Source organism: Rhipicephalus sanguineus, chromosome 6, assembly GCF_013339695.2.
Source record: "Rhipicephalus sanguineus isolate Rsan-2018 chromosome 6, BIME_Rsan_1.4, whole genome shotgun sequence".
Taxonomy (NCBI): domain Eukaryota; kingdom Metazoa; phylum Arthropoda; class Arachnida; order Ixodida; family Ixodidae; genus Rhipicephalus; species Rhipicephalus sanguineus.
Window position 1 is genome coordinate 140189030 of NC_051181.1, and position 24057 is coordinate 140213086.

A 24057-nucleotide genomic window follows, 5' to 3' on the forward strand; every position below is an offset into this window, starting at 1 on the left:
ATGATGAAGAGCTTGGGCGAAGCTCCTGGAGCAATCATGGTTACACCGTGAAATCTTCAGTGGTTTTTTCGCCCAGCAGTAATAAAAGCGATAGCCCAGTACATCATCAAAGACAAACATCGGTGATGGGTCGTAGCGGGATGTTTGCAAAGAGGAAGTAGTGGGCAGTTTGCAAAGGGTCGGTGATGGGCCGGTTACGCCTTACGCCGGACGCCGGACGCGTGACAAGGTTAGACTAAGAGGAGCTTCGCCCCTAAAACCGACATCAGCAGCGTTGACCCGATGAATGGATAGAATAAGAATTATGATCCCAGCAGGAATCGAACCCAAGCATTCTGCGTGGCAATCAGGTAGTCTACCACAGAGCCACGCTAGCTATATAAACTGGTTTGGAAAAAAACAGCCTATGCAGCCGTAATGTCGGTGCAACGTCAATGATGTTTGTGGTGCTGGCTATCTAATTTACAAGAAAGTAATAAACAATATATACATATGTACTGCTACGATACATGCGTCATATCATATTAACGTCTTGGTTCCACTGTTGGCTCCGCTTTCATAGCAGTCTAATAAACATTACACTTGTATTCCTATGATTCAGCAAGCTATATTGAAGCATTGCTCGACCCCGGTGGAATACATTAACGAAAGTTACGTGTGATATTCACAATGATTGCACAATAAAGTTGCACTTAGTTTCGATAATACTGACGTATGTACTCTAACGTGAGGGCTGTCGTTACGTCGCGCCATAAGTTACCCTTTAAACGCCTGTGTTGTCGACGTGCCTGGTAAGCCCACGATCTGCACACAGCTTCTCCACTTACAAAAACACGTCGATCTACGACGTGTTTTTGTAACCATAAAGTACAGAAGCCATAAAGCCATAAAGTACAGCGTAAAGTAGTACTCGTAGATAGATAGATAGATAGATAGATAGATAGATAGATAGATAGATAGATAGATAGATAGATAGATAGATAGATAGATAGATAGATAGATAGATAGATAGATAGATAGATAGATAGATAGATAGATAGATAGACAGACAGACAGACAGACAGACAGACAGACAGACAGACAGACAGACAGACAGACAGACAGACAGACAGACAGATAGATAGATAGATAGATAGATAGATAGATAGATAGATAGATAGATAGATAGATAGATAGATAGATAGATAGATAGATAGATAGATAGATAGATAGATAGATAGATAGATAGATAGATAGATAGATAGATAGATAGATAGATAGTCCAAAATTACCCGGAGCCATCTACTTCGACGTCACTCATAGCCTGACTCGCTTTGGGATATAAAACCGCATAAACCAACCGAACAACTAGCCATAGTGTCTTTCGGGACTGCGGCAAAATTGGCGCGTCCTAGACCTCAAGCTCGGTGAGTCCGCCGTGGTGGTGTAGCGGTTACGTTTCTCTGCTGCTGACCCGAATGTCGCGGCTTTGATCCCAGCCGCGGCGGTCGCATTTCGATGGAGGCGAAAGGCTAGAGGCTCGTGTACTGTGCGATAGCAGTGCACGTTAAAGTACACCGGGTGATCGAAATTTCCTGAGCCCTCCACTACGGCGTCCCTCATAATCATGTCGTCGTTTTGGGACGTAAAACCCCAGATATTATTATTAGCTCATACAGTGAGCTATATTGACAAGTGCTGCACCCCTTTCGTGCTTTCGTAAGGTCAACTTCTCCTATGGACTCACCTCTGCACCGTCATGTATACTGACGATCGTTTAATCAAACACTTAGCAGAGACCTTGAAGAATTATCAATTCCCGATAGGATATTCCATTACGCGCACGTCTCATAACATCGTGCTCCTTGCACTGCGCTGATAATCGAGGTTGCAACGGCAAATACCTTCAATGTCGTGCTTTTATTATCATTGTTACTTGGCAGTCTACGCTGACATTTTAAAGGCTTCTTTATCTTGACCGTTATACCCTAATTAACGGCCTTCATGCGCGTTTGTTGGCACTTCACCGGCACACGTACAAGTGTAACTATAGATACATTTTCCTTTGCGTGATTACGTGTCACGCGTCATGATTACGGGCTACGTTATCAGGCATAGGAGTGTATACAAGGCAGAGACAAATCTGTTGACCGCGCCGGACCGTCGGCGTCGCGTTCCTAACCTTGGCGACGTGTTTATGTCCAATTGTCTTCTCCGCTTTAACATTCTACTCGTCTCGGTATAGGACCTTATCGAAACCTGGGCAACCGATCCGCATGCAAGGCCGTGACCCAGATAAGGAGATAAAGCAAAATATGTGGGCAAAAGAAAGCACTTCCACTTTCGTAGCGGCTGACACTTCTTCCTTCATGCGGCAAGGACAGCCTTCCGCGGTCGCCATATCGCGGCGGCGTATATCTGCGGCACCACAGGCAGCGCTTCGAAGGTGAAAGAGTGCAGCTGTCTTCAGGGAAGTTGACCTTCCAGGAAGGGCGCATAACCAATCATAACGGACAGTGATTGAATTTTCTTCTTAACTCTTTTTCACGCCAACTCCTCACACACAATTATGCTGTCTTTTAACAGGAAAGAAAGGCCGTCTTTACTGCAACTAAAGCTTAAAATGCATGGTACGGAAGTGCGCGCCCGTATCGTGTACATTGATATATGTGTGTCAAAGCAAACGCGATCTCTGTACAGTATATGACTGTATAGGGATGCTAAGTGTCTGCAGAGAGTGAATATTACTGGGATATGGAGGTCATAGGAAGGTAGGCATGTCGTTGTTGAGGTTGCTTAATAGCCATTGAATGGGAGATGTGTGGTCTGTGTAATTCCTGTGCAATTCCTGTGCAATTCCTGTGCAATGACTTCACAGCTGCAGTCTGAGCGAGGCAGGTTCACAATAAGGTGATGACCGAGAAGGATCAATGGGTATGCAGTACTTTGCTGCTGACGCGAATGACGCGTGTTCGATCCCGGCCGTGGTGGTCGCATTTCGATTTGAGGTAAAATGCGAGAGGGCCTTGTACTGTGCGACGTCAGTGCACGTTAAAAATGACCTAAGGTGCTCGAAGCTATCTGGAGCCCTCCACTATCTAATTGCCAGAGTCCACCACGCCAACCAACCGTGAAGGTAAAGACTTGCACAGAAGTGGAATAAGGGCTGCCTCATGCTGCAGGTTAAATTTTTCTGCGAGCTTCCCTTCAAAACAGCGGCAAATGAACGAAAAGGAAAAAGGCTTCATCGTATGATGATGGTTCTTGGAGTAAAAAAAATATGACGGTGGCCAAAGTTGACGCTCTGCTAGGGCTATAGTCGCTTTCGCGACATATGAACAGAGCAAAATGTTTGTGAACATTATGAACATAGACGGTGCACCTGCTACATTAGTTTGATCGCGCGGTGGAGCTCAAACACAAACGCGCGACCGCGGCTCAGTCACGGATCCGACCGGTCGAACTTGCGAAACGAGCAAATTTTCCGCAAGTGTGCGCCTTTTTCTATTCTCGAAGGGAAGGGGCTTCCTTTGCCACAGTGGTGTACAATATAATAAGCAAGCCGAAGAAAGACCAGTTTCGCATCCATCAAACTATAGAAACGACTGACGTCGGAGCAATAGGAGCGCGACTTCTTTAATCCCCGGGCGGCTCCTTTCGTTTCCCACCGTATTGTCAAAGCCGCTTCGCCTAATTCCTTGATCTATAAGTTTCTGGAGCCACCGCCAGGCTGCGCAGTGATTACGAGGAAACCCTCTGTACGCTCTTTCCAGAGACGGGGTGCCGTGCTCGTACGTCTTGGGGGCGAGCTCCCGTGGACGGACGTCCGGTACTGTGTGGACGACAATTCTCCTTCCGGCTTAGGAACACGTATATAGTAACGATCTATAGGCACCTTTAGACCGTACGTAGCCAAGACGCTTGCCATCTCAATTCGCAGCTCGCTTCTACGGGTGCTTGTGGATTATGGTTCACGAGCACGTTGTTCAGTACAATCGCGAACGTTGTGGACGTTGTGTTGCGCCGCTGATCACGAGGGCACGGGTTCGACTTCCGGCCACACGGCCTTTCAGTGGCCGAGAAATGCGGAAAACGCCCGCGTACTGAGATTTAGGTGCACGTGAAAGAAGACCTGGGTGGTCATAATTAATCCGGTGTCCCTTGCTACGGCGTGCCTCATTATCATGTCGTGTCTCTGTCTAGTTAAATTTGGCATATAGCGGTGCACGAATGGGGCCCAGTACAAAAGGGGTGTGCAGCGAACGTTGTTTTGTGTAGAGCGACCTCATCTGTTGATGTTTTTGATCTGCTAAAAAAAAATTGTGATATATACATTAGAGCTGGCAGTCTAGATCACGCTCGTTGCTCGTCCTCCCTGAAAGCGGCACGAGTGTGCATTGCTGGAGATGTTCCAACCTGAAGGAATTATAAATTAAGATCATCGACACTGGGCCGTCAAGCTTGGCTTGGCGGACTAGCCGGGTGGCGCGGGGTCCCTGCGTCATCCCTGGACCAAAATAAAGCTTACTCATCATCATCGACATCGGTTGCTTGGTGGTAGGAGCCATAGGTAATTAAAACAGCGAGGGGAACTGGATGAACCGATGAAACGTATACAATTCACCGGGCTGCTCCTTCCCCTTCTCCTGCAGTCCCACGCGCATTGGAAAAAAATATATGAAATTCCGATAACAATAAGTCTTGACGACGAAATTCCGAGTTATGGTGACCCTCGAGATTGACTCATTCCTGCCGAATTCTTCTTCGTATCAGCGCGCATCGAACGCTGGCCGAATGTCAGAATACGGTGCCTCAACGTCTATACACGCCCGAATTCGGACCGTTGAGGAGACGTCGGTTATACTGTGCTTCAGGGCGTTGTGAAAAGTTCCGGGGAGCGGCCTCTCTGCCGCTCAAGCGGGCTCGCTATGGTGCAAGGGGCAGACCTTTTCAACCGGCAGCCACCTTGTCTCGCCATACCAGCATCTTTCTCTCCCTCTCTTTTTCCTTACCTGCTGCGCCCTCGTTTTACCTGTCCATGCTGTATAGTGCGACGGCTGCGGTCATTGTAGCGACGCCCCCTTTCGTATTATTCTTCGGTGTATTCGTCGCGCCCGAAACCACTCTGGTCTGCGGGGTGCCGCGCGTCTCGCGGGCTCTATAGGTGAATACATCCGGGGACCTACCCATACACGCGCTCCCTTTATTCGTGCACCGCCATTTCGGTCGCGTCACTCTCGCGCTCGCCTGCCCAGCCGAGCGACGCTTTATTTTCGCGGTGATCTCTCAATTCGGGGCGCCCCGTTCTTCACACCACCGGCATACCCTCCCTCCTCTTTCTTAAGTATCATTCATCCATGTCTTGCTGTACCCTTCACCTACCCCCTCTCTTTTACGTGTGCGGGTACTCTTCCGGGCTTCAGAGGCGACTTCCCTGATTTAGTCGGTCACAGGCTGCTTCAGCACCAAGTTTGTGCCGAGGTACATGGGACCAGAGGGAACGGGGGGTGTGCTAGAGCACTACCCTAACGTTCCGCTGCAACATGCTCGATGGCCGCTGATGCACTATTTCCGCACCATACAGCTGGACTATACTGCATGACGTATGCACGTCTAAATCTTGTAATCACTTGCCAGTGTATCCCGTTGTCCTCAACGTATATAAAAGCTGTCGTGGCTCAAGGCGCCGAAGCCTGCAGTGTCCAGAGCAGCTAGCGTGATGAAATGTAGAGAGTTTTTAGCTCACGAACTTTTCGGATTGCAAGCACGAGTTTCATTGGGGTTTGGTTTCTCCGAGAGAGATAGAGAGAGAAAACTTTTATTTACTCCTTGATGGGGTCAAAGGAGGCCAGAGGCCCCTCTTGCCCCCTCCCTTATACGGCGGTCAGTCCATGTTGTCTAGCGGCGTCCGCGGAGAACTCTAGAGTCCCGCCCGACAGACTGTTGTATAGCTGATTTAAGGAGCGGTATAAAGAAAACGAGATATATACTGGTTCTCACAACTTCGATCTCTGTTAGTTCTACGTGCATTTCTTGTCGGGAGCACAAAACAGAACATCTAGTAACAGTGAAACGAGAAAAAATAAGAGGTTAGGCGTACGAAAACAAATAACCAAGCAACAATATAACGACATGATGCGTTTCAGATAGGAAAGACTACTAAAAGAAAGAAGGGATACAAGAAGCTAACCACCAGCAGGTGTAGCCAAGGATGCGATAAATAGCACAGAGAGGCCGTGTTGATAGACAAATGGATAGCCAACGCGAAACCGATCTCGGCCCGGGGTCATCCCTGCCGATCCGGTGACCACCGAAACCATTAAGGTCGGCGGAAAGACCCTTGGTACAAGCTCGGGAGCTCTTCACTCAAGCTGCTGGTTCGCACCGTGGGCTCGCCGTGGCCAAGTACAGGGCCCGGCTCGGCTTCGAAGAAAGCGCTCCCCGGTAACAAATGGAGGCTCGTTTACCTCCCGCGTCGCTCTCACCAGCCGCCAATCGAAGCGATGGACGACGCCCCAGTTTGGAGCACACCGGCTGCGGAAACGATCAACAAAAGCGCACGGGGGGGTTACATAAAGCGGCCGTATTGCACATTAGGCGTATTGCACATTACGCGTATTGCACATCAGGCGTCGCGGCTACCGAGTAGCAAACCGGTTATTGTCTGAGAAGGGCTTGAAAATTTGTTTTGTGGCTCGGGAGCTATGTGTTCGCGTAGGCGTGCTGTAATGTACTGTTTCGGGCCAAATAGGGAAATATTAATGCGGCCAAACTATTGTTAGAAGAGGAACAGCACGAATAACAACCACATGGCATGGTCCCAGAAGTGTAGTACACGCATCTTCGATGGAGGCGAAAGTGCTTGAGGCTCTTGTACTTGGATTTAGGTAAATCCATTACGGTGTCCCTCATAATCTTATCGTGGTTTTGGGGCGTAAAACCCCATCAATATTATAAGTACAATCGTGTAATTCAATCTGAAAGATTGAATCAATCAATCAATCAATCAATCAATCAATCAATCAATCAATCAATCAATCAATCAATCACTTAATCAATTAATCAATCAATCAACCAACCAATCAATCAATCAACGTTTTTTTTTTTTTTGCTGGAGAAGAATAGTACTTCGACAAACTAGCAGCAAGTTACATCTATCTCTCTTCTATCATCTTTTATCCCCCTTACCCCTTCCCCCAGCACAGGGTAGCCAGCCGGTCTAAGAACTGGCTGACCTCCCTGTCTTTCCGCTTGTTTCTTCCTTCCTTCCTTTATTGGGTACTTATTTTAGATGAAGTCGCGTATTTCATTACGTCGCAATGTCCGCCCATAAATGAGGTGCCTCCACGCACACACCCTTTTTCTGCGATTGTATTTTTGGATATCGTACAATGCAGGCACGGAAGACCGATGCTATAAGTGAAGGGAGCATTTCCTTAAACCGGTAGCAATCCGAAACCGTGTCACACAAGGTGAAGAATGATTCGCTTCGGTCAGCACAGCCAGCCGACAAGAGGCGAACCTCATGCGGTGCCGAAGCAAAACGCGGCAGTGCACATTCTCCTCCACTGCAACTCCCATCCCTTCCAAGGACGGGCGGACAACCCACAAATTCGGCAGCGGCAAAGGTCGAGAACCCAGCGTGCGGTGCGGCGGCTACACGCCGATATCTGCAACGCTTTCTGATCGAGGGCCGAGATCGCGATGCCCGCTCGGATGGCGGAAACAATAGGTGCTCGTCCGATATCCAGGGGGCCCTCGCTTTTTTCCACGGGGGCGGACGTAAGGAGGATATAAATGACGGCGAAATCTTTGGAGCCCGGCTCTGCAACGCCGATGCCCACGCAAACAGTCCACCGAAAAAAGAACTGTTGGCTTTCTTCATTTTTTTTTCTCCCTCCCGGGGAAAGCGAAAGGCATCGTAGGTGAGAACAGCGCCTCCAACCCGTCGTCAGTTTGCGCTCGCCGACGCAGAATGAAGACGGTTAGATTTACCCGGTATATCTGTTGTTGCAGATGTTCTTCGTATTATCGACATATAAGAATGACCGGCATGGTGTGCCCAGTGACCAGCGTTCCCTGCGGTTATAGAACAAAAAGTGAAATAGATGTGCTGAAGAGTGGTTCCTTAACCTAGCTATGCAGTTGGTAAGACAACATCTCATCATCTCCGAGCTTGCACCACGCAGTGAACAGGCCAGCGGAAGAAGAAAGACACGCAGATCACTATATATATACATATACGTGTTCGTCTTTCTATCCGCTGTCATACGTGCTGCTCTGTACATGCTCAAACACGAAATAGACGTTAGAGTAGGCGGAGGCGGTTCTAACCCCATAATTCCTGCCTCAATTGCAGTCAACGTGAATATTTAGACTACGAGACATTAGAAAAAAAACGAAATATTCTCGCTGCTTCGGCAGGCAACCTTGAATATAGATTTCCAGCCTCTTCTAAAACGCGCTAACAACACGTGTACTGTGCAGTTCGACCGAATGCAGTCACAAATACAATCCCAAATTCCAAGTTTTCTCAGGCCTAGTGGTCTCCAAACTTTTTACGCGGAGTTTACATATAGAATAAGCACGAACAGCGGCATTTTACCTATGGCAATTCGGTGTATTGCACGTGGCTTAGGTTCCATCGGACTCACGATTGTTGGCAACAACCACCACTGAGTTGGTCAACCTCGCTGTCTCCCCCTCGCCTTATTTCTACCAGCTTATCAAATCATCACAGTGCATAATGTGTGACGTCACAGAGAGCAATGCCATTTCACGCTGCTTGCAGTACAGCTGTATACTCGCTACCATCAGTTTCGCTTTCCTGTTGACTGCGCTCGCTTTCCTGTTTATCTCGACTAAAACAATCTGCCACCGTGTCCATCCAGAGCAAGCTCGCGAAAGTACCTACAAACTCGCACCGTCATCCCGTCTTGCCCTTGTCGCGTCATGACTGCAAGCGCGGATTGCAAAGCCCTCGGCAAGCCGTTCGCGTGATTGCGCGCGAGCACATCCCGTAGGTGTTAAAGTAGGATTGAAGATAAACACTGAAAGACAAAGATAATGAGAGGACGGGAGTTCATGGTTGCCAACAGCTGGTTAATCCTTCCGGGGCAGTTCGGGGCTGCGGCGTAGAACGTACGTGGTGCCTGCCTGGAGCTCGTTCGCTGCTACACAAATTAAGTTCCTGCTTACCGCTTGTACAAACCAACGCGTCTGTCTACATCTCTAATCCCACGCGTTTTTCTGCAGTTTGTTCTTTGTATGCACACACAGCTGGACATGTCCACTTGCCTGTGAGCTTTACTCAGACCTCGCTCAACCGCGGTGCGGAACTGCACCGAAGGGATTAACCAGCCGTAGTAGAGTAACGGACTAGGGCGCGGACATAGGCGCTGACATACACACGCACACTCACAAAAAGAGTGAGAACTCAAACATGGGAGATTTCGGAAGTCTACTCGACGAAACACTATACATGCATTCGCGCATTCTTCTGAAGCTTTACTTTACATATATACTCTTGTATACTGTCTTCGGCTCTATCTCGCTTGTGGAGTTGTGTGTACGCTAATCCCTATCCACTGTATGCTTTTCTCGCTATACTGTGTTGAGATTTAATAGGCCCTAATTCCTTTCTTAAATCCAGGTGTGCAAGAGGGAACGAAGAGGGCGCGTCGATGAAATGCAGGTAGAGTACACGTCGTCCGCTAGTGTCAATCAACGGAGACACGATGGGGTGCGTGATTGCCATCGGGGTCCCGCCATGAGGGCAGTACTTGTTGGTTTCTCTTTGACGTTTAACTCGAGGCAAAAACTCTTCTTTGGTAAGAAAGAAGAGCAGTACGAAAGAGGTGTTCCGCTTAACTTTAATTAGATATTTAAGTTTACGCTCCCCTCTGCTGTGTTAAGCAATGCGAAGGTCATTTTGAGCTAAAATTACACTGAAATGCATAAGCATTGACGGGAACATACTTGCTTCTAAATACTATATAGTACAAGAGATAGAGGAGTGTCCATTTGTTCGTGCACCCGCGGTGCTTCACATATAAGCAGTCAAGTTTTTTTTTTTTTTTTTTTTTTTGTATTCATCAGCAATCTAAATACAGTCTGCGGCAGCGGGGCGTCTGGTAACCGTGTTGATATTTAGACGAGCAATAACAGACATGAGAGAAAGTGGTAGGCGAGTAAGCCTTCATGATAGCGGTATTCGATTAATGTTGGCCATATAGCTCTACAGCAGCCAACACAAAAGACGTGAAAGAGTTACTTGAAGAAACACAGTATCTACGCCAATGCTAGAGGCCCGTGTCCTTAGATTTAGGTGCACATTAAAGAACACCAGATGGTCGAAATTTCCGGAGCCCTCCACTACGGCGTCCCTCATAATCATATCGTGGTTCTGGGAAGTAAAGCCTAACAATTATTATATTATTAGTATCTAATCCATTCAGCTTCATACTATGGTCTGTGGTAAGTGTCAACCAAAGTTGTGAACGTATGTCACAAAAGCTGTAAACAAGAAGCGACAACGAAACGATGAGTTTCAATCATGCGAGCCTTTTCAGCACTCGATCTTGTGTGCAATCACTTCACAGGTGTCGAAATGAGAAGCTCGATCCGCGTAGGAATCAGCTCACTCAGCAGCCATTTGTCCAAACAGGCACTCGACGACCCGTCTAATGTGCTTACACGCGTCTCATTGCCGTTGGTTCGCTGAACCGCTCAAACCCGTTTGGTATCACGTGGTCTGCATCTTCGTTTTTCTCTCTCTCACACACACACCCACTCCAACACAAACGCGCGTACGTACTCACAAAAACGCGCGCACCCGAGCACTACACACACATGCGCACATTACTGACGCGTGTAAAGGTTGTTTATTCCTGCATACATGCGGACCGAAGCATGCGACCATTGTGGCTTGGTCACGTGGTTTTGCCGCTCTTCACACTGCACGTGCAACGCCACCGGTAGAGTGATTTGCTTACATGCTGTCAAAAGGATGGATGACCAGTGGCGGCGAACGTTAGCTAACAACGCAGTCGCTTTAGACGGCAGAGATTATGGCCAATCACTCTTTCCCCATTCCCTGGCCAAACGACCCGGAAAATTGTCCACTCTTCCTAAACGCAGACATTTTGTCGCCTTTTTGGACAGATTGTCGCGTAAACGCCTTCTTCATCGCGACCCCACAGAGGAAAGGCAAAGCAGTGAGAAATCTATCTACGACGACCGCGCTCTTTGGCCACACAGACGCCCCGCTGGAGTGGTCAAGTGTTCAGCATGCGCTGCCCGTGCCGGGTAGTGGACGGCTCGGTTTAGATATGTTGAACTCCTTCCTCGGACCCTCATTTTCGACAGACATTCCACCATGCGGCGCGCGCACTACCGTTCCTAAATGTGATCGATTGTTGTCTCACAGCTCGCTTTAGGAAGGAGCCGAAGCGGACGCGTTGCAGGTGCTAGAGTCCAGTGGTCCTCCCCCTGATGACCACAGGACCCCCCCCCCCCCCCACCTGATGACCACTGCCACTTCTGGGCGCACACACTGTCGACCTAAGATATCTGCTGTGGAGAGTCCCTTCACGGAAGCGTGCTCGCTGTGGTCAGTCGAAGGGAATACTCCGCGCCCTGTTTTCCTTTTTTTCCTGGAACAAGTTCACTCTTCACCGGAAGCCATTGAGGCTGCCCACAATACAGGCGGTGTGTTTTCGGGGGACATTGCAGTGAAGCCTTTTCAGTGGACGATATCACGTCGGGTTGTTTTAAACGCAGTCGTAAAACTTCTTTTACAATCTCCGTCTGCTGCTGTGCCAGAGAGTTTTAACTCTACGAAGTTCCGTATTATCTCTTGATGCAGTACGACAATTCAGTGTTTTGTGCCTGCTCCCTTTCACCACACAAAAGAAGTTTCAGTTGGGCAGCTGGCTAGGATATATCTTCCGCATGGCGGAATGGCATGTCTAACGCTTTCTATTCTCTTGCGCTTACTGATAAACCTTGTAGAGCTTCTTTAAGCCTCCCGGAAGGCGAATACCATCGTTTCCATGCTTTGCGTTGCAGGGACTGCAGCAAGTCACTGACCGTGGTAGCGTCCCTAATGCATTCGCGTAAGACGACTCGAAGGCTTTCAGCACCTAACGTGATTTTACACTGCCTCCAAGATCGGAGTCATTGCAAGTTCTCTGCCCCTCACCTAGTTTCGCACTGCCTCCGTGATCGGTCCACCTTTGACCGGGCGACGATATCATGTGTTGAAGCCTTCACGTGACGTGACGTTACAAATTTTGGTGTTCTGCGACGTCATCACGTGATGATCTTTTTCTTTTTTTGCATCAGTCCTGCTGACGCCGACGGTCAGTTTTTTTGCGTTTGATGAGGCATCTAAGTCTTTCGCCTTAATAAAATTACATTTCGAGGTGTAAATCGGTCTCCTTCATTGGTGCCCATGCGCCCACCGCGAGAAGTACGACTGCAAGGTGTACTGCACAGCAGTGAGTAAAATTTAACAAGGTTGTCAACAGCAATCAATGAGAAACGTCGTTTTGTGTTTACTGTGGTCGGAAGCGTTCTTACTATACTAACGCTACAACTTCTTACTATACTAACAACAGAGGCATCCATTACGATAGGTGAGTGCGAGGGCCAAGTGTGCACTCGGCAACCCCATTCTCGAACTTTGCCCAAGGATAAAGCGAATGCCCTCCTATACTTTCTTCCACGGCCGGATTGCGTGCCTAAGCAGCGGTAATTTCGGGCTGCATTTCATTACGGATATGTAGCGATGTAGCATGCTTCTGAAATGAAAATTGCGCAAATAAACTTCCAAGTTTCGAGAAGAACTACGACAGATTTACTTTCCGTGCCTCCATGATTGCCCTGTTCTGACGCCTTCCAAACCACCTCACTCAACTATTCTCGCATCTAACGGATAGACGGCACTGAAGTGAAGAGATCATAAAACTCACATTTTTTTTTTTTTACAATTTTCTCTTCGTCACTGCAGTTGTGTTCACTTTGTCACTGTGTTCACTTCGTTGTTCACGCAAAGTGTTAACTGTACACGTAAGCGTTCAATAGCGTGTGTAAGGGCAAGAAACCCGTTTTACGTTTATCATCATGCGAGTTTCTATCATTATTTCGTAGTATAGACTATGGTTGAACATGTTCAGCTTATTTTTAAAAGTGTTATGAAACGACTCAATTGGTTTACATCTGATTTCTCATATTTATGGAACTAAGAAGCTGTTACGGGTCTTTCGATGAAGATTGAACTCCTCGAACACTGGTATAGGAACACTGTATCGTCGTGTCAGCGCCGTCAATTATTGCGTTATACTGCCTATTTGTGCCAGATGCTAACAGCTCATGTTGCGGTAGAAGGAACACATGTACAGCTGGATCATATAGCAGTCTGATGCTAACGGTATTCATCTCCTAGTGACTGGATACTGAAGTTGTATAGTTTCGTTTCGTTAATAAGGCTTTCGGACACAAATACGGTAAGAAAAACGACGCCTTGTTTCTGTTGTTGACACGTCAGGATCACAACAGTATTTTATAGCTGCGGATGTAGGTGTAACGAGCAATAATCCGTGCGCACGTTTTTCGGCACGACTCTTTCGTTATTCGGGCACCTTTTGCGCAGTGCCATCGGTAGTTGACAAACCTGTTACATTGAAAATATTGTCCACGCGAATCATTTCCAAGAGCATAATATTCGTGATTCCGTGTATCACTTGCCGAGGAAAGGACGGAGTGAGTAGAAAACGAAAGCGTGCTGCAAGAAAATGTTCTGTCACCATTATCTGTGACAGAAAAATTAAAACTTCGTCGATAAGCGACACCGTTAGGAAGGATATCATGGACGATATCGATCACAACATGTGGACTACATCCCATTCTAGCCGAAAATTGCACGCTCTACAGACTTCGCGATATAATAAGTCATGTTCGTTCTTTTTTCAACAAGCAATTTTTCGTAAGTAGGGGTATTGAAAAAAAAAAAAAAAATCAGGAGCCCTAGCCCTACATGTAAATTGGAGGCAAGCAGAGCTTGGCGTACCTTGCGTACTACTTCTCTCTTCATTTCGCAATGCTCCCTGCTAACTGTTTCCTTCCTCCATGCCGGGAATTGGACCTTCATCCACGTGCTTAGCATAAGCGCGACACTTCAGTTGCTACAGGCAACAACGACGGTCATGCGTTCATAACCGGGCATGAATGAAATGCGGCAACTTGAAATGACAAGCGACATCGATAAAAGATCAGAATGACATATCAGAAACGGCTCATCGCCGACAAGCCCACGATCGAGAGAGCATCAATTGTAAGAAAACGGCGCACGCAAAGATGATCACGTGACCGGCGCACCTTTGAGGGCCGCATTCCCTTGCACTCGCGAGTGCTGGGTTTTTTCGTGGTCATGCCTATATAACGCCAACGACACTTGTGAGGCAATGCAAGAAAATCCCCGCGATGGCGTCTTCTTGGGTGCTACAGAGCAACTGCAGTTCCTTTGGGCACTGCATCCATCTTCAAGAACACCTTTGACAAAATGCCACCCAAGGAAACCTGTCGGTGTGTATCACACGACAGATACTTCTGCGCTCGTATAATGTATATCGACGCAGATAATTTTCGTGGTTGGTAGTATAAATTTTATAAAGAGTTTGTGCTAGTTGATCATTGTATTCCATTTCGGTTGTAAGACGCCATTAAAATTTCGAGCACTGCGGAATACTAGCGTCACAGCCCAACGAATAACGAGGCCAAGAACGTCCTTCCCTTTATACCTAAATAGTGTATGTCTGCACTAGAGTGACAGCTTCATATATAGATTGTAACACTGCTTGCGAAGGTTTACTGCCCTCCCGTTGTACCCATTGTTATAAACGTCACACAGTTTACCAATCCAGAGCAAGAATTGTACTCTGGACCGTCTTCCTTTTCATTAAGGTATCAACCTCGGGATTGCTGAACACCTGTTTTTCATACATTTAAGTATTACTGGCCCCTCAAACGAGGGTATATTTCACGAGACTGTTAGCCCGTTGACTGGTAACTGTACGCCGTACAAGGCTGCCGAGATGTGCAAGTCTAAAGGCCAAGAAAAAACATGCACGCCGTCGACTCACCTCGTCCGCTTCTGCCGACGAATCGCAGGTCGTTGAACTTGGCCACCTGGTTCTTCATGACGGCGGAGGCGTTGCGCAGCTCCCCGCAGTAGTTCTCGTCGTTGCCCGCCCTGAGCGTCACCAGCGTGCCGTCGCAGACGTCGCTACTGAGCGCCAGCACGCGGAACGACATAGGCAGCGTCTTGTTGGAGCGCCAGTGGCTGGGCAGCACCGAGCACACCACGTTGGGGCTGCCGGTGCGCATCAGTTCTCCCGGGTGCTCGGCCAGCACCTGCGTCAAGGCCCGCTCTCCCGGGAGCATCGAGGCCAGGTCCGTCGTCGTTGAAGCCGCCGAAGACGACGTCGTCGTCATCACGCCACCGCCGCTGTCTCGAAAGCCACACGTGGACGGGATTGGGGCCGGTATCACAGTCTCCCGCTGCTGTTGGTGGTGGTGGTGGTGGCCCGGTAGGTGGGTGCTGACGGTGCACGGCAAATGCATGGCTGGGCAGCGGCGACCGGGGTTTGCGGGGATAAGAAGGGAGGAAAAACTGGAGTGGTGAGGAAGAGAGCCGCGGGTGGCCGGAGCGTCCCACACACGCACGCACAGATTTTTTTCGGTAGCGCGAACACTTAGAGGAGGGGATGGAAAGCACGGTGGGAGGGGAGGTGGCAGCAGAAAAGTTTGGGGCGCGCGCGCGGAGCGCGCGTTCCGAGTTTTGCGGATACGGTGTGCGCAGGCGCGTCGGACGGAGAGGCAAGAGGTCCGAATCGCTGCGGCCGAGGAGCGGGAAGGAAGAAGCGTACTTCTCCCGGGGTGCGAGTCTTGGGAGCCCGATGGAGGAGAAGAGAAACGGGTCAAAAAGAAGAAAGTAGTCCGGAAGCAGTACGGGCGGATGCGCCTCTCTTCGGAAAAAAGTGGACTTGGCGTGCGGCACTGAGGCGGTTCTTGCGGGCGGTCGCTGGCAGGCGAGCTCCTCGCTTCGTGCGGCAGGGCGAGTGGAAGGGGACCACCGAAGCCGCGATGTGGATCACCGCCGCTCCGGCCTCATTGACACCGGGGCGAGCGCGGGCCCGCGGAGAGGGCCAGCCCAGTGGCGGATTGGCGGTCGACCTGAGTGACGTGCGCGTCGCGCCGGCCAATGGGAGCCTCGCCCGCGTCTCGCCTCCTGCGGTTTCGTTTTCCCGTACGGGCGCCTTGCCGTGCTGGGCAGCCCGCCACCGATGCACTTCGGCGAGAGGGGTGCGGGGTAGAGTTTGGTGAAGGGGGCGGTAAGGCAGGAGGGGGATGGAATGCAGGTCGAAAAGGAACATTTGGTGAACGTATCGCACAAAGTGGCGGATAGGTCCGCTTTAGCCATCACATTTCTTCTTTTAGCAACATACCGTTCTACATAGTGGAAATCGACATATTTTTCGCTTATTTTTTATGTGCCATGGTCACAACCTGTCAAAAGACCTGTCATAATTGGCGACTTTATGTGCAAGGATATGTCATACTATACCATTTCACCCTGCGTGGATGTGTCTTGCTATGGTAAAGAAGAGGTGTTCTTTCCGAAGTATAGCTGAAAAGCGATATCTCGCTTTTCTTAAATATTTCCTGTGCGTTCCGATCAAGAATGTTCCAGTACACCCACGTGTTTCTCGTATTCAATAGCGCACAATGAGTACTGAGGGATCCCGCATCATTACGTTCGTAGCTGTAGAAGTTTCTAAGAACTGGCACTGGCGAATCCTTTCAACTGCACATTATTGGCGATGGCAGCAGTCTATAATGAGGTACAGTTATTACGGGTTAGCACTATCCACAAGTCGATTTTTACATTGGGACGCCAAAGAGCGAGCGCGTTACAGATGGCTGGTGATTTGTATCAGCACGAAAACAAGAAAGTATTTCCAGATCATCGGTAAGACATCAGCGTGGGTTCTGTAACATTGTACAATGTCTCGTCATGCAACGAACTTCTTAGTGACACCGTTACCGTCCTATCAGATAATGTTGACCTTATATTTCTTATAAAATTCGAGAACAGTATAGTCACCGAAAGAATGCTCGTTCTTTTTACTATTATAAATTGTAACTGAACAGCCTCTGGGCCCCTTATTTACAAAAAAAGAAAAAAGATCTAGTAATAGGGTTGTATATAAGAAAAAATTTCAGCCGATCCTGATGACGACCCATTTTTCGACGATGACGCGACAAAGGTAAAGGGGTTATTTGTAATATATACTTGGTTTGCTCCTATTATGGGGATTGGGAAGTGGCTAGAAATATAGGAGGGAAAGAAGGAGATATATAGGTACATGTATTTAACATTATCTAGAACCACCGAACAAAGGAGTGAGTAATATTCAACAGTATTGTAATAGTTGTATGATATTGCCACGATAAAAAACTTGGAGGACGCTTGAGCTTCACCTTCAAGAGTAGAACGCGATAGCTTAATCGGGCCCCGTGCGCATCTTGTGGGGTGCGTGATTGCCACCCCACAATTGCTAGCCCGGCTTCGGTTCTCGGTGCATGCCTCAACTGTGCCGTAAGAAAACGGACGACTGTGCACGTAACATTGGCCGTTTCAAACAATCCTAGAAGGTCTACTCCAAGTACAGTTGTTAAGTGCCCACTACGCCATAATTCTCCCTCTTGCGAATCAGTGAACGGCCCACTACACGTCGGTAAGGCAACATGCGAACCTGATGATTTAATATTGTCGCGACGTCAAGAGAGAGGTCGTAACGCCAAGATCGAGAGAAGAGCAGCAGGTCGGACTTTTTAATACCGCGCGCCAGCGAGTTCTTCTTTCTGGCTCCTGTATAAAGCGTATGAGCCTTTGCGCTGTCGTCTTCGTCTTTCTCGTAGCCCGCACGTGGCAATATGTCTGAGCACTTTGTAATGGATGGGCCTTCAAAACACCCACTCGTTGCGCAATTCACATGTCTTGACGCCTGGCGCGATTCTACGCTTCTGCTACACAATATTACATGCGTCAAGGAGACTCCTTCCACTACATGACATTCATATAGTGTTTCTTTCCGAAGCAGTTTCAAGCAATAGCGAGGCTTTGTTTTTTATTATTTATTTTATTTGTATCTTTCTCGATTTTTCGGTCACGGACAAGATGGTTTTCGCTCACAACCAACGACACCGACACCGGTATTTCTGCGAAACGAGCTCTTTAACGCTATCGCGTTAATATATTCATGTCGCCGCAGGGAACCTTGTTGATAATGTGAAGTTCACCACCTTCGATGTTGCGTTTCATACTAGGGCGACCTTAGTTACAAGGCATTTGAGGGCTGCAAGAAAGCCACTTTGCGAATGGCAGGAGGCAAGCCTGCGTCGAAAGCGCAGTGAAAAAAATGCTGTTTCAGCTATGTTCAGAACATTTGTCAGTGGAGCTTAGGTTCTTGTTGGCTCAATTAACGTGAGCGAGAGCTTGGCCACAAGACTTTGAGGTACGAACGCAGCTCTCTTAACATGAATAATCGCGTTCGGCATCAGAACGTTAGTGGCGCACTGAGCCGCATGACGATTGGTTCATCTTCAGCAGCTGCGATGTTTACATTCGCGACGCTTCGAGGAATGATCACACATGAATATAAAGTGAGCCAGTGATGCCCGAAAGTTCAGTGAGTTTTTGTCAATTTATGTAGCGAAAATAAATGCTAAGTGAGACGAGGGCAGGGGTCAAAAGACTACATTTTGACAAGTGTTAGTCCTGTATGTTTCCGGTCGCCTATTAGCGAAGAGTTGTACTATTTTGTTATAAACCGTTTCGATGGGAGGATCCGTGTTTCACAGCATATTGGCATAGTCCACGCTAACTGCAGTCGAAAAATAAAATACAAAGGAATTAAAATGAAGTGAGAAAAAGCGAAACAACCTTAATAAAGATAAGGCTCTTTGGTTACTGCGGATGGAGTCCCTCGTCCAGGGCCCCAATGGCTATTACGGCTCTCCGGGCCTGGTCAAGGGTCGCCCACTAGCTTCCAAAGTCCATTTCGGAGGGTCGCGCCTCCCGAGAGCGATTGATAAGCCTGTACTCAATTAGCGATGAGCGTCTTCCGCACGCTGTATGCGCTGATAGGTTGTGTTCGGGTACCGTGGTGAAGTCGCAACACGACATTTGTCGCTGTGTTTTTCAGGAAATATTTTGTGAAGGAAGAGAAATTGACAACCACCCGTTTGTAGCACGATGCCACAAGGCTTTCTCAGAAGGAAAGCTTCTTAGTCGCCGCAAAATTCGTCCTGGTCCGGAGATCGAATCCGGGACCAACGAATGGGGGTATCCTACTACAAATATGTTTGTTTATATCGTAAATGCCAGTTGGCAGCCCAGCTTTGGATCAGTGTGAATTATCTTATTCAACAATGCTCTCCTATACAGACTTCTGTAGTATTGCTTCGTTTTTATTCGCGAAATGGAACTTCGTTCCTATTCGCGAAATGGAACAGGCTTAACGAGAGAAAGAAAGAGGGAAAAAGCGGGAACAAAATAATTAATCCGCGGTAGCTCAAAATAGTTCATTCACGTGGCTGATTCCTCCGGGACGACTGTGTAAGAAAATCTTTTGTGTCACTGCACGAACGGCGAACCGCCTCAGTAGCGTTCGGTCCGGTCAGCTGCTAACCGTTTAGCACGCTCCGTTGACGGGAAGAAAAGGAGAGCAGGGAATTCCGTGCATGATCAGGCGAACATTTACGGCTCCGAGGAACTGAGATTAGGCACGGAGAAACGGACTCGACAACGGCCATCCCGACCACCGCGGGATTCAAGGTTTCGGAATGCAATTTCTGTCGCCCTCGCGCACTGAGCGTGCGTGTGTGTGTGTGTGAGAGAGAGAGAGAGAGAGAGAAGCACGAGTACGCGTTATATGCTTCCACTGCCTCCTACCCCTGCCTACTCACTCCTCTTTCTCGCATCTCCCCTTCAGCATACGGTCCGAGAGTACGTATTCCTCTGCGCCGACAACTTGCAGGCTTCTGTGGCAGCGGGGGTCCGCAATGGCTGCCCCCAGCGCGAGGGCAGACAAACGGCCGAGCCGTTTAATTAGCGGCCGAATTCCTTTCTCGGTCGTCTCATGCGGCACGGGTGCTGTAGCTTCAGCGACGCCGAGGAAAATGGCGAAGTTAGCCGGGGCTCATTGTGTGTGACCTCCCCTGCAGCTGTCGACACAGGCATGGCTTACAGAAGTCACTGCGATTGTTTCTTATCTGTTCTTGTAGCCGGCGCACTGTCTGAAAGCCCTTAACGTTTCGTTGTGTGTCGCGGGATGGCTTCGCGGGCCGCTTATATGGCCGCGAATAAAGCTCGCCACTCGACTGTTTCCGCAACCGAGCATGGTGAAACGGGGCAACCCAAATGTGGGATGTGTAACGAATGGCCGTATAAGGAATAGCAATCACGGTTCGAAGAGGGATAGAAAGAAAGAGACCGCGAAGGGTTGACTGCCCCCGCACCGCTCTCAGCGTGGTGGACTTTGTCTTTATAGTTTAGTTTTCCCCCCTTCACTGCTAATTGGAATCGGTGCACCAATGAAAGAGTGCCTTCTTATTGCGGGATCTTAGCTATTTAGTGGATTCGCCAGTCCACACGCATACATAAGGCGATTTAAGGATCCTAAGAGCATGCGTCTTGAAAGCCGAAACGGGATTGACTTTTATAGTGAATAATGGCTTAGGCAATGTGCTGTCACAAACACCCACCACAGTGGTCTAGTGGCCATTGTGCTTGACTGCTGGCCCGAAGATTACGGGATCGAATTCCGGCGCGGCGGCCGCATTTCGATATAGGCAAAATGCTAGAGGCCCGTGTGCTTAGATTTTGGCGCACGTTAAAGAACCCCAGATGGTCGAAATTTCCGGAGCCCTCCACATACGGAGTCTCTCATGATCATGTCGTGGTTTTGGGACGTAAAACCCTAATACTTACTACATTATTAATGTGCTGTCACATTTTTATCCGAAATACCGGGTGTTTCAAGAAATGTGTCCAAATTCTCAAAAATCAGGGAAATGTGATATTTGTTCAATGCCTTCACAATTACATCTTATGTAGCCGCAGTCATCTTAAGATGGCTAAAGACATCATTTGGTGCAGTAATTAAGAAAGTTATGTTAATTTACTTTTTAATTAGTGGAGTTATGCGGTTGTTTCAAACGGGAGAATTGAAGTTATTCATGCGAAGAACCCATTGCAGCATTGAGATTTCAAAAAAAAAAAGTCCTCTAGTAATATTTGCGAAGTAATGAAATTCACCCAAATTCAGCGGCATGTGAATGTTGTTCAAGCAGTATACAGTTAGATGTCTCACTCTGTGCATTTCACAGGATGGTGACGCCGCCTGTAAACATGTCACGCCGTTCATTGCTCACGGATTGCAACGCGACATCAAAACGTTTAGTATAACGACTGGTACATCAGCAATCACTCGAGATAAACACGTAATGTAGCTATAAATTTGGCCGCTATAGTTAATATTGGCTTCCACGTCACTATTCGAGCCCAAATTACGCCGATATGACACAATCTGAAAACGGTGGAAGCAAAATTACAAGCAGTGCTTAGCCCTAAATTGTCGGGTCTGAGTCTCTGAGCACAGTATAAGACCACGCGCATTGCACGCCTACCACCACTTCCGCCAACATTCCAGCGGCAACATTTTCGCTTTGAGGGTCTGGCTCGCGGCTTCAGTATATAGGGACTTCAAAATTAAGCGCTCGGTTGTCTCGCACGAATGCTCCTCGCCGCATCTGATCACACAGAAAAAGCTTCGTAATGGTACGCCGCTTCCGGGGTATCTTTAAAAATATCATACACAAATGATTAATCCAAATTACGCCACGCTGTCTTATCGCCGTCAGCACAAATCTCGAACGTTGCTCGAACTTCAGCTACATTTTTCTACAGTATTGTGACAACGTCATTTTTGCAGAACCATACGGGGCTGTACAGCAATGATATAGCGCAATCATCTGTTTTCTCCTGGGACATTGAAACTTTTCATCAGAGAAGTTGGGAAAGAGACCTGGCGGCTAACTTAACGGTAACCATCGCATTCATGTTGCGCGCGTTAACAGAGCGTGCCGGTCGGTTGTTTTCTTTCGTCGAAGCTCCGTTTAGCCGCTGTTCAATTCTGTTCGCGGGCCGCCAGGGTATTCCACGCCTCTGAAAGGAACACAACCGAAAGCAAGAAGGAACGATTGAGGAACAACTCTGGGTAATTCCGTGAATGTTAGAGAGAGAGTGCGATAGATGTGGAGAGCGAGAAAAAAACGCGTATCTAACAACGTAAACCGCGTTGCACGTGCGTTACATTATCAACTCGAGCGGAATACCAAACCGGCCGCCGTGCGGCTGCTTTTCGCAGGAACAATATAAAATGAAAGTACAGTGAAGCCGCGCGTGCCGAAACTCGCACTTTTGTTCCTGCTACACAACTGTTCCTGCTGCTTTCTTTTCCTATCCCCTTCTTCTCGCTTCTTCCTTTCTTTTTTCGTCCTTTGTTGCCATCTGGTTTTGCTTCGTCGTTTCGTGCGCGCGCCTGCTCGCGCGTTTCTTCGCTTCCACTGGGGTGACGCTTCCCTCCCTCTCTCTATAGCCTTGCCGGCTGCACTAAATGAAGTGGCCCAGGCTGAGTGTTGCGGCCGCACGCTAGGCCCCCGAGGCAAACCGGAGGAGCGCGCGACACGTTGGCGGCGGCGGTGACGGCGTGTGGCACCGGCGACGACCATAAAAACCATGCCTTGTCCGCGTACCGCCACCCTCCTCGGTTGTTGTGCGCTTTCTTCTTGCAAAAGCGAGCCCGGCAAATGCAGCCAGCCAGCGAGGCGACAGCGCGCGACACCAGGCCACGAAGCCGGGGGCCACTGCGGCGTGGCGAGTGGTAAAAAAAGCAAAGCAGACTGAAGGCTTCCTTATCCTAATCTTTGTTCTCTTACTCTCTCTCTCTTTATTATTTTTTTTTTTTTTGCTCTCGCAAGTCGGGGAAATAAGGAACGCAGAGAGATAGGAGGCAGATAAAGCGGCGGAAAGAGCCACGAAGAAAGCAACATAGAGGAAGAAACAAAAGCAGAGAACTCGCGGGGAACCGCTTTGAAATTAGAGACAAGTGCGCGGCAGATCTGCGCGTGCATGTGGTTCGAGGCTGTTGCCGTAGTCGTAACAAAACTCATCTGGAACATTCAAATACACTAAGAGGATCAAAATATGGCGCCAGACAAACAATGTCTATATGTGTTGGTGGTGGTGGTAACAACTTTATTAAGAACTATATGTGCGGCTAAAAATTAACGCACCAATCTTGGAAAGAGACGGGGCGTAACGTTCATTCAATTGTTGTTGTTTTTTTTTTTTGCTCTTGCTATTGCAGGAAATTTCAGGGGTTTATTCAGAGTTTTGATTGGGAGGAAAGGGGAGGGGGGTTGTAGCAGAAAGTGGTGGTGTGTGGATCATTGCATGTCTTTAAGAGGCGAGAGACGGGGGCGGATTGGCGTAAAGTAATATTGGGGGAGAAGGCAGGGTGTTGGGATTCTCCTGAGCGGGGGGGGGGGGGGGGGGGGGGGTGGGGGGGGGACTTGGGGGTGTGTGTTCTCTTTGCGTTACATTTCGTCACAGCTGGTAAACAGGGACGTGTGCTGTACGAGAGAGCTCATGTGCCAGCTTGAGGCAAGTGTGATGAAGCTCACGTTCTTCGAGCAGGCCTTACAATCATAGGCGTGCGCACAGGGCCGCCCCCCTAATCACCTAAGAGGGGGGCGCAAAATCTGCCCCGTACATTGACCCTTCTAGTCACCTAAGAGGGGGAGGGGGGGCGCAACATCTGCCCCATACATTGACTTAGTAGGGGGGGGGGGCGCTGCGATGAACCTTCGCCCCCCCCCCCTGATGGGGAACCCTGCGCACGCCTATGCTTACAATCACATGTTCATGAGCTTACGCCCACGCGAAAG

The 24057-nt window shown here is 48.7% G+C and overlaps 2 protein-coding genes across 2 annotated transcripts in view; both read right to left on the bottom strand.

The window, feature by feature from the left end:
• Positions 1 to 16314, bottom strand: part of LOC119396564 (runt-related transcription factor 3) — a 49457-nt gene extending 33143 nt beyond the window's left edge. The window contains exon 1 of the mRNA XM_049417141.1: positions 15123 to 16314. Coding sequence (XP_049273098.1) covers positions 15123 to 15603 — 481 coding nt within the window. The 5' untranslated portion in view covers positions 15604 to 16314. The remainder of the gene's footprint in view (positions 1 to 15122) is intronic.
• LOC119396565 (runt-related transcription factor 3-like) overlaps positions 1 to 24057 on the bottom strand; it is a 399999-nt gene that overhangs the window by 18841 nt on the left and 357101 nt on the right.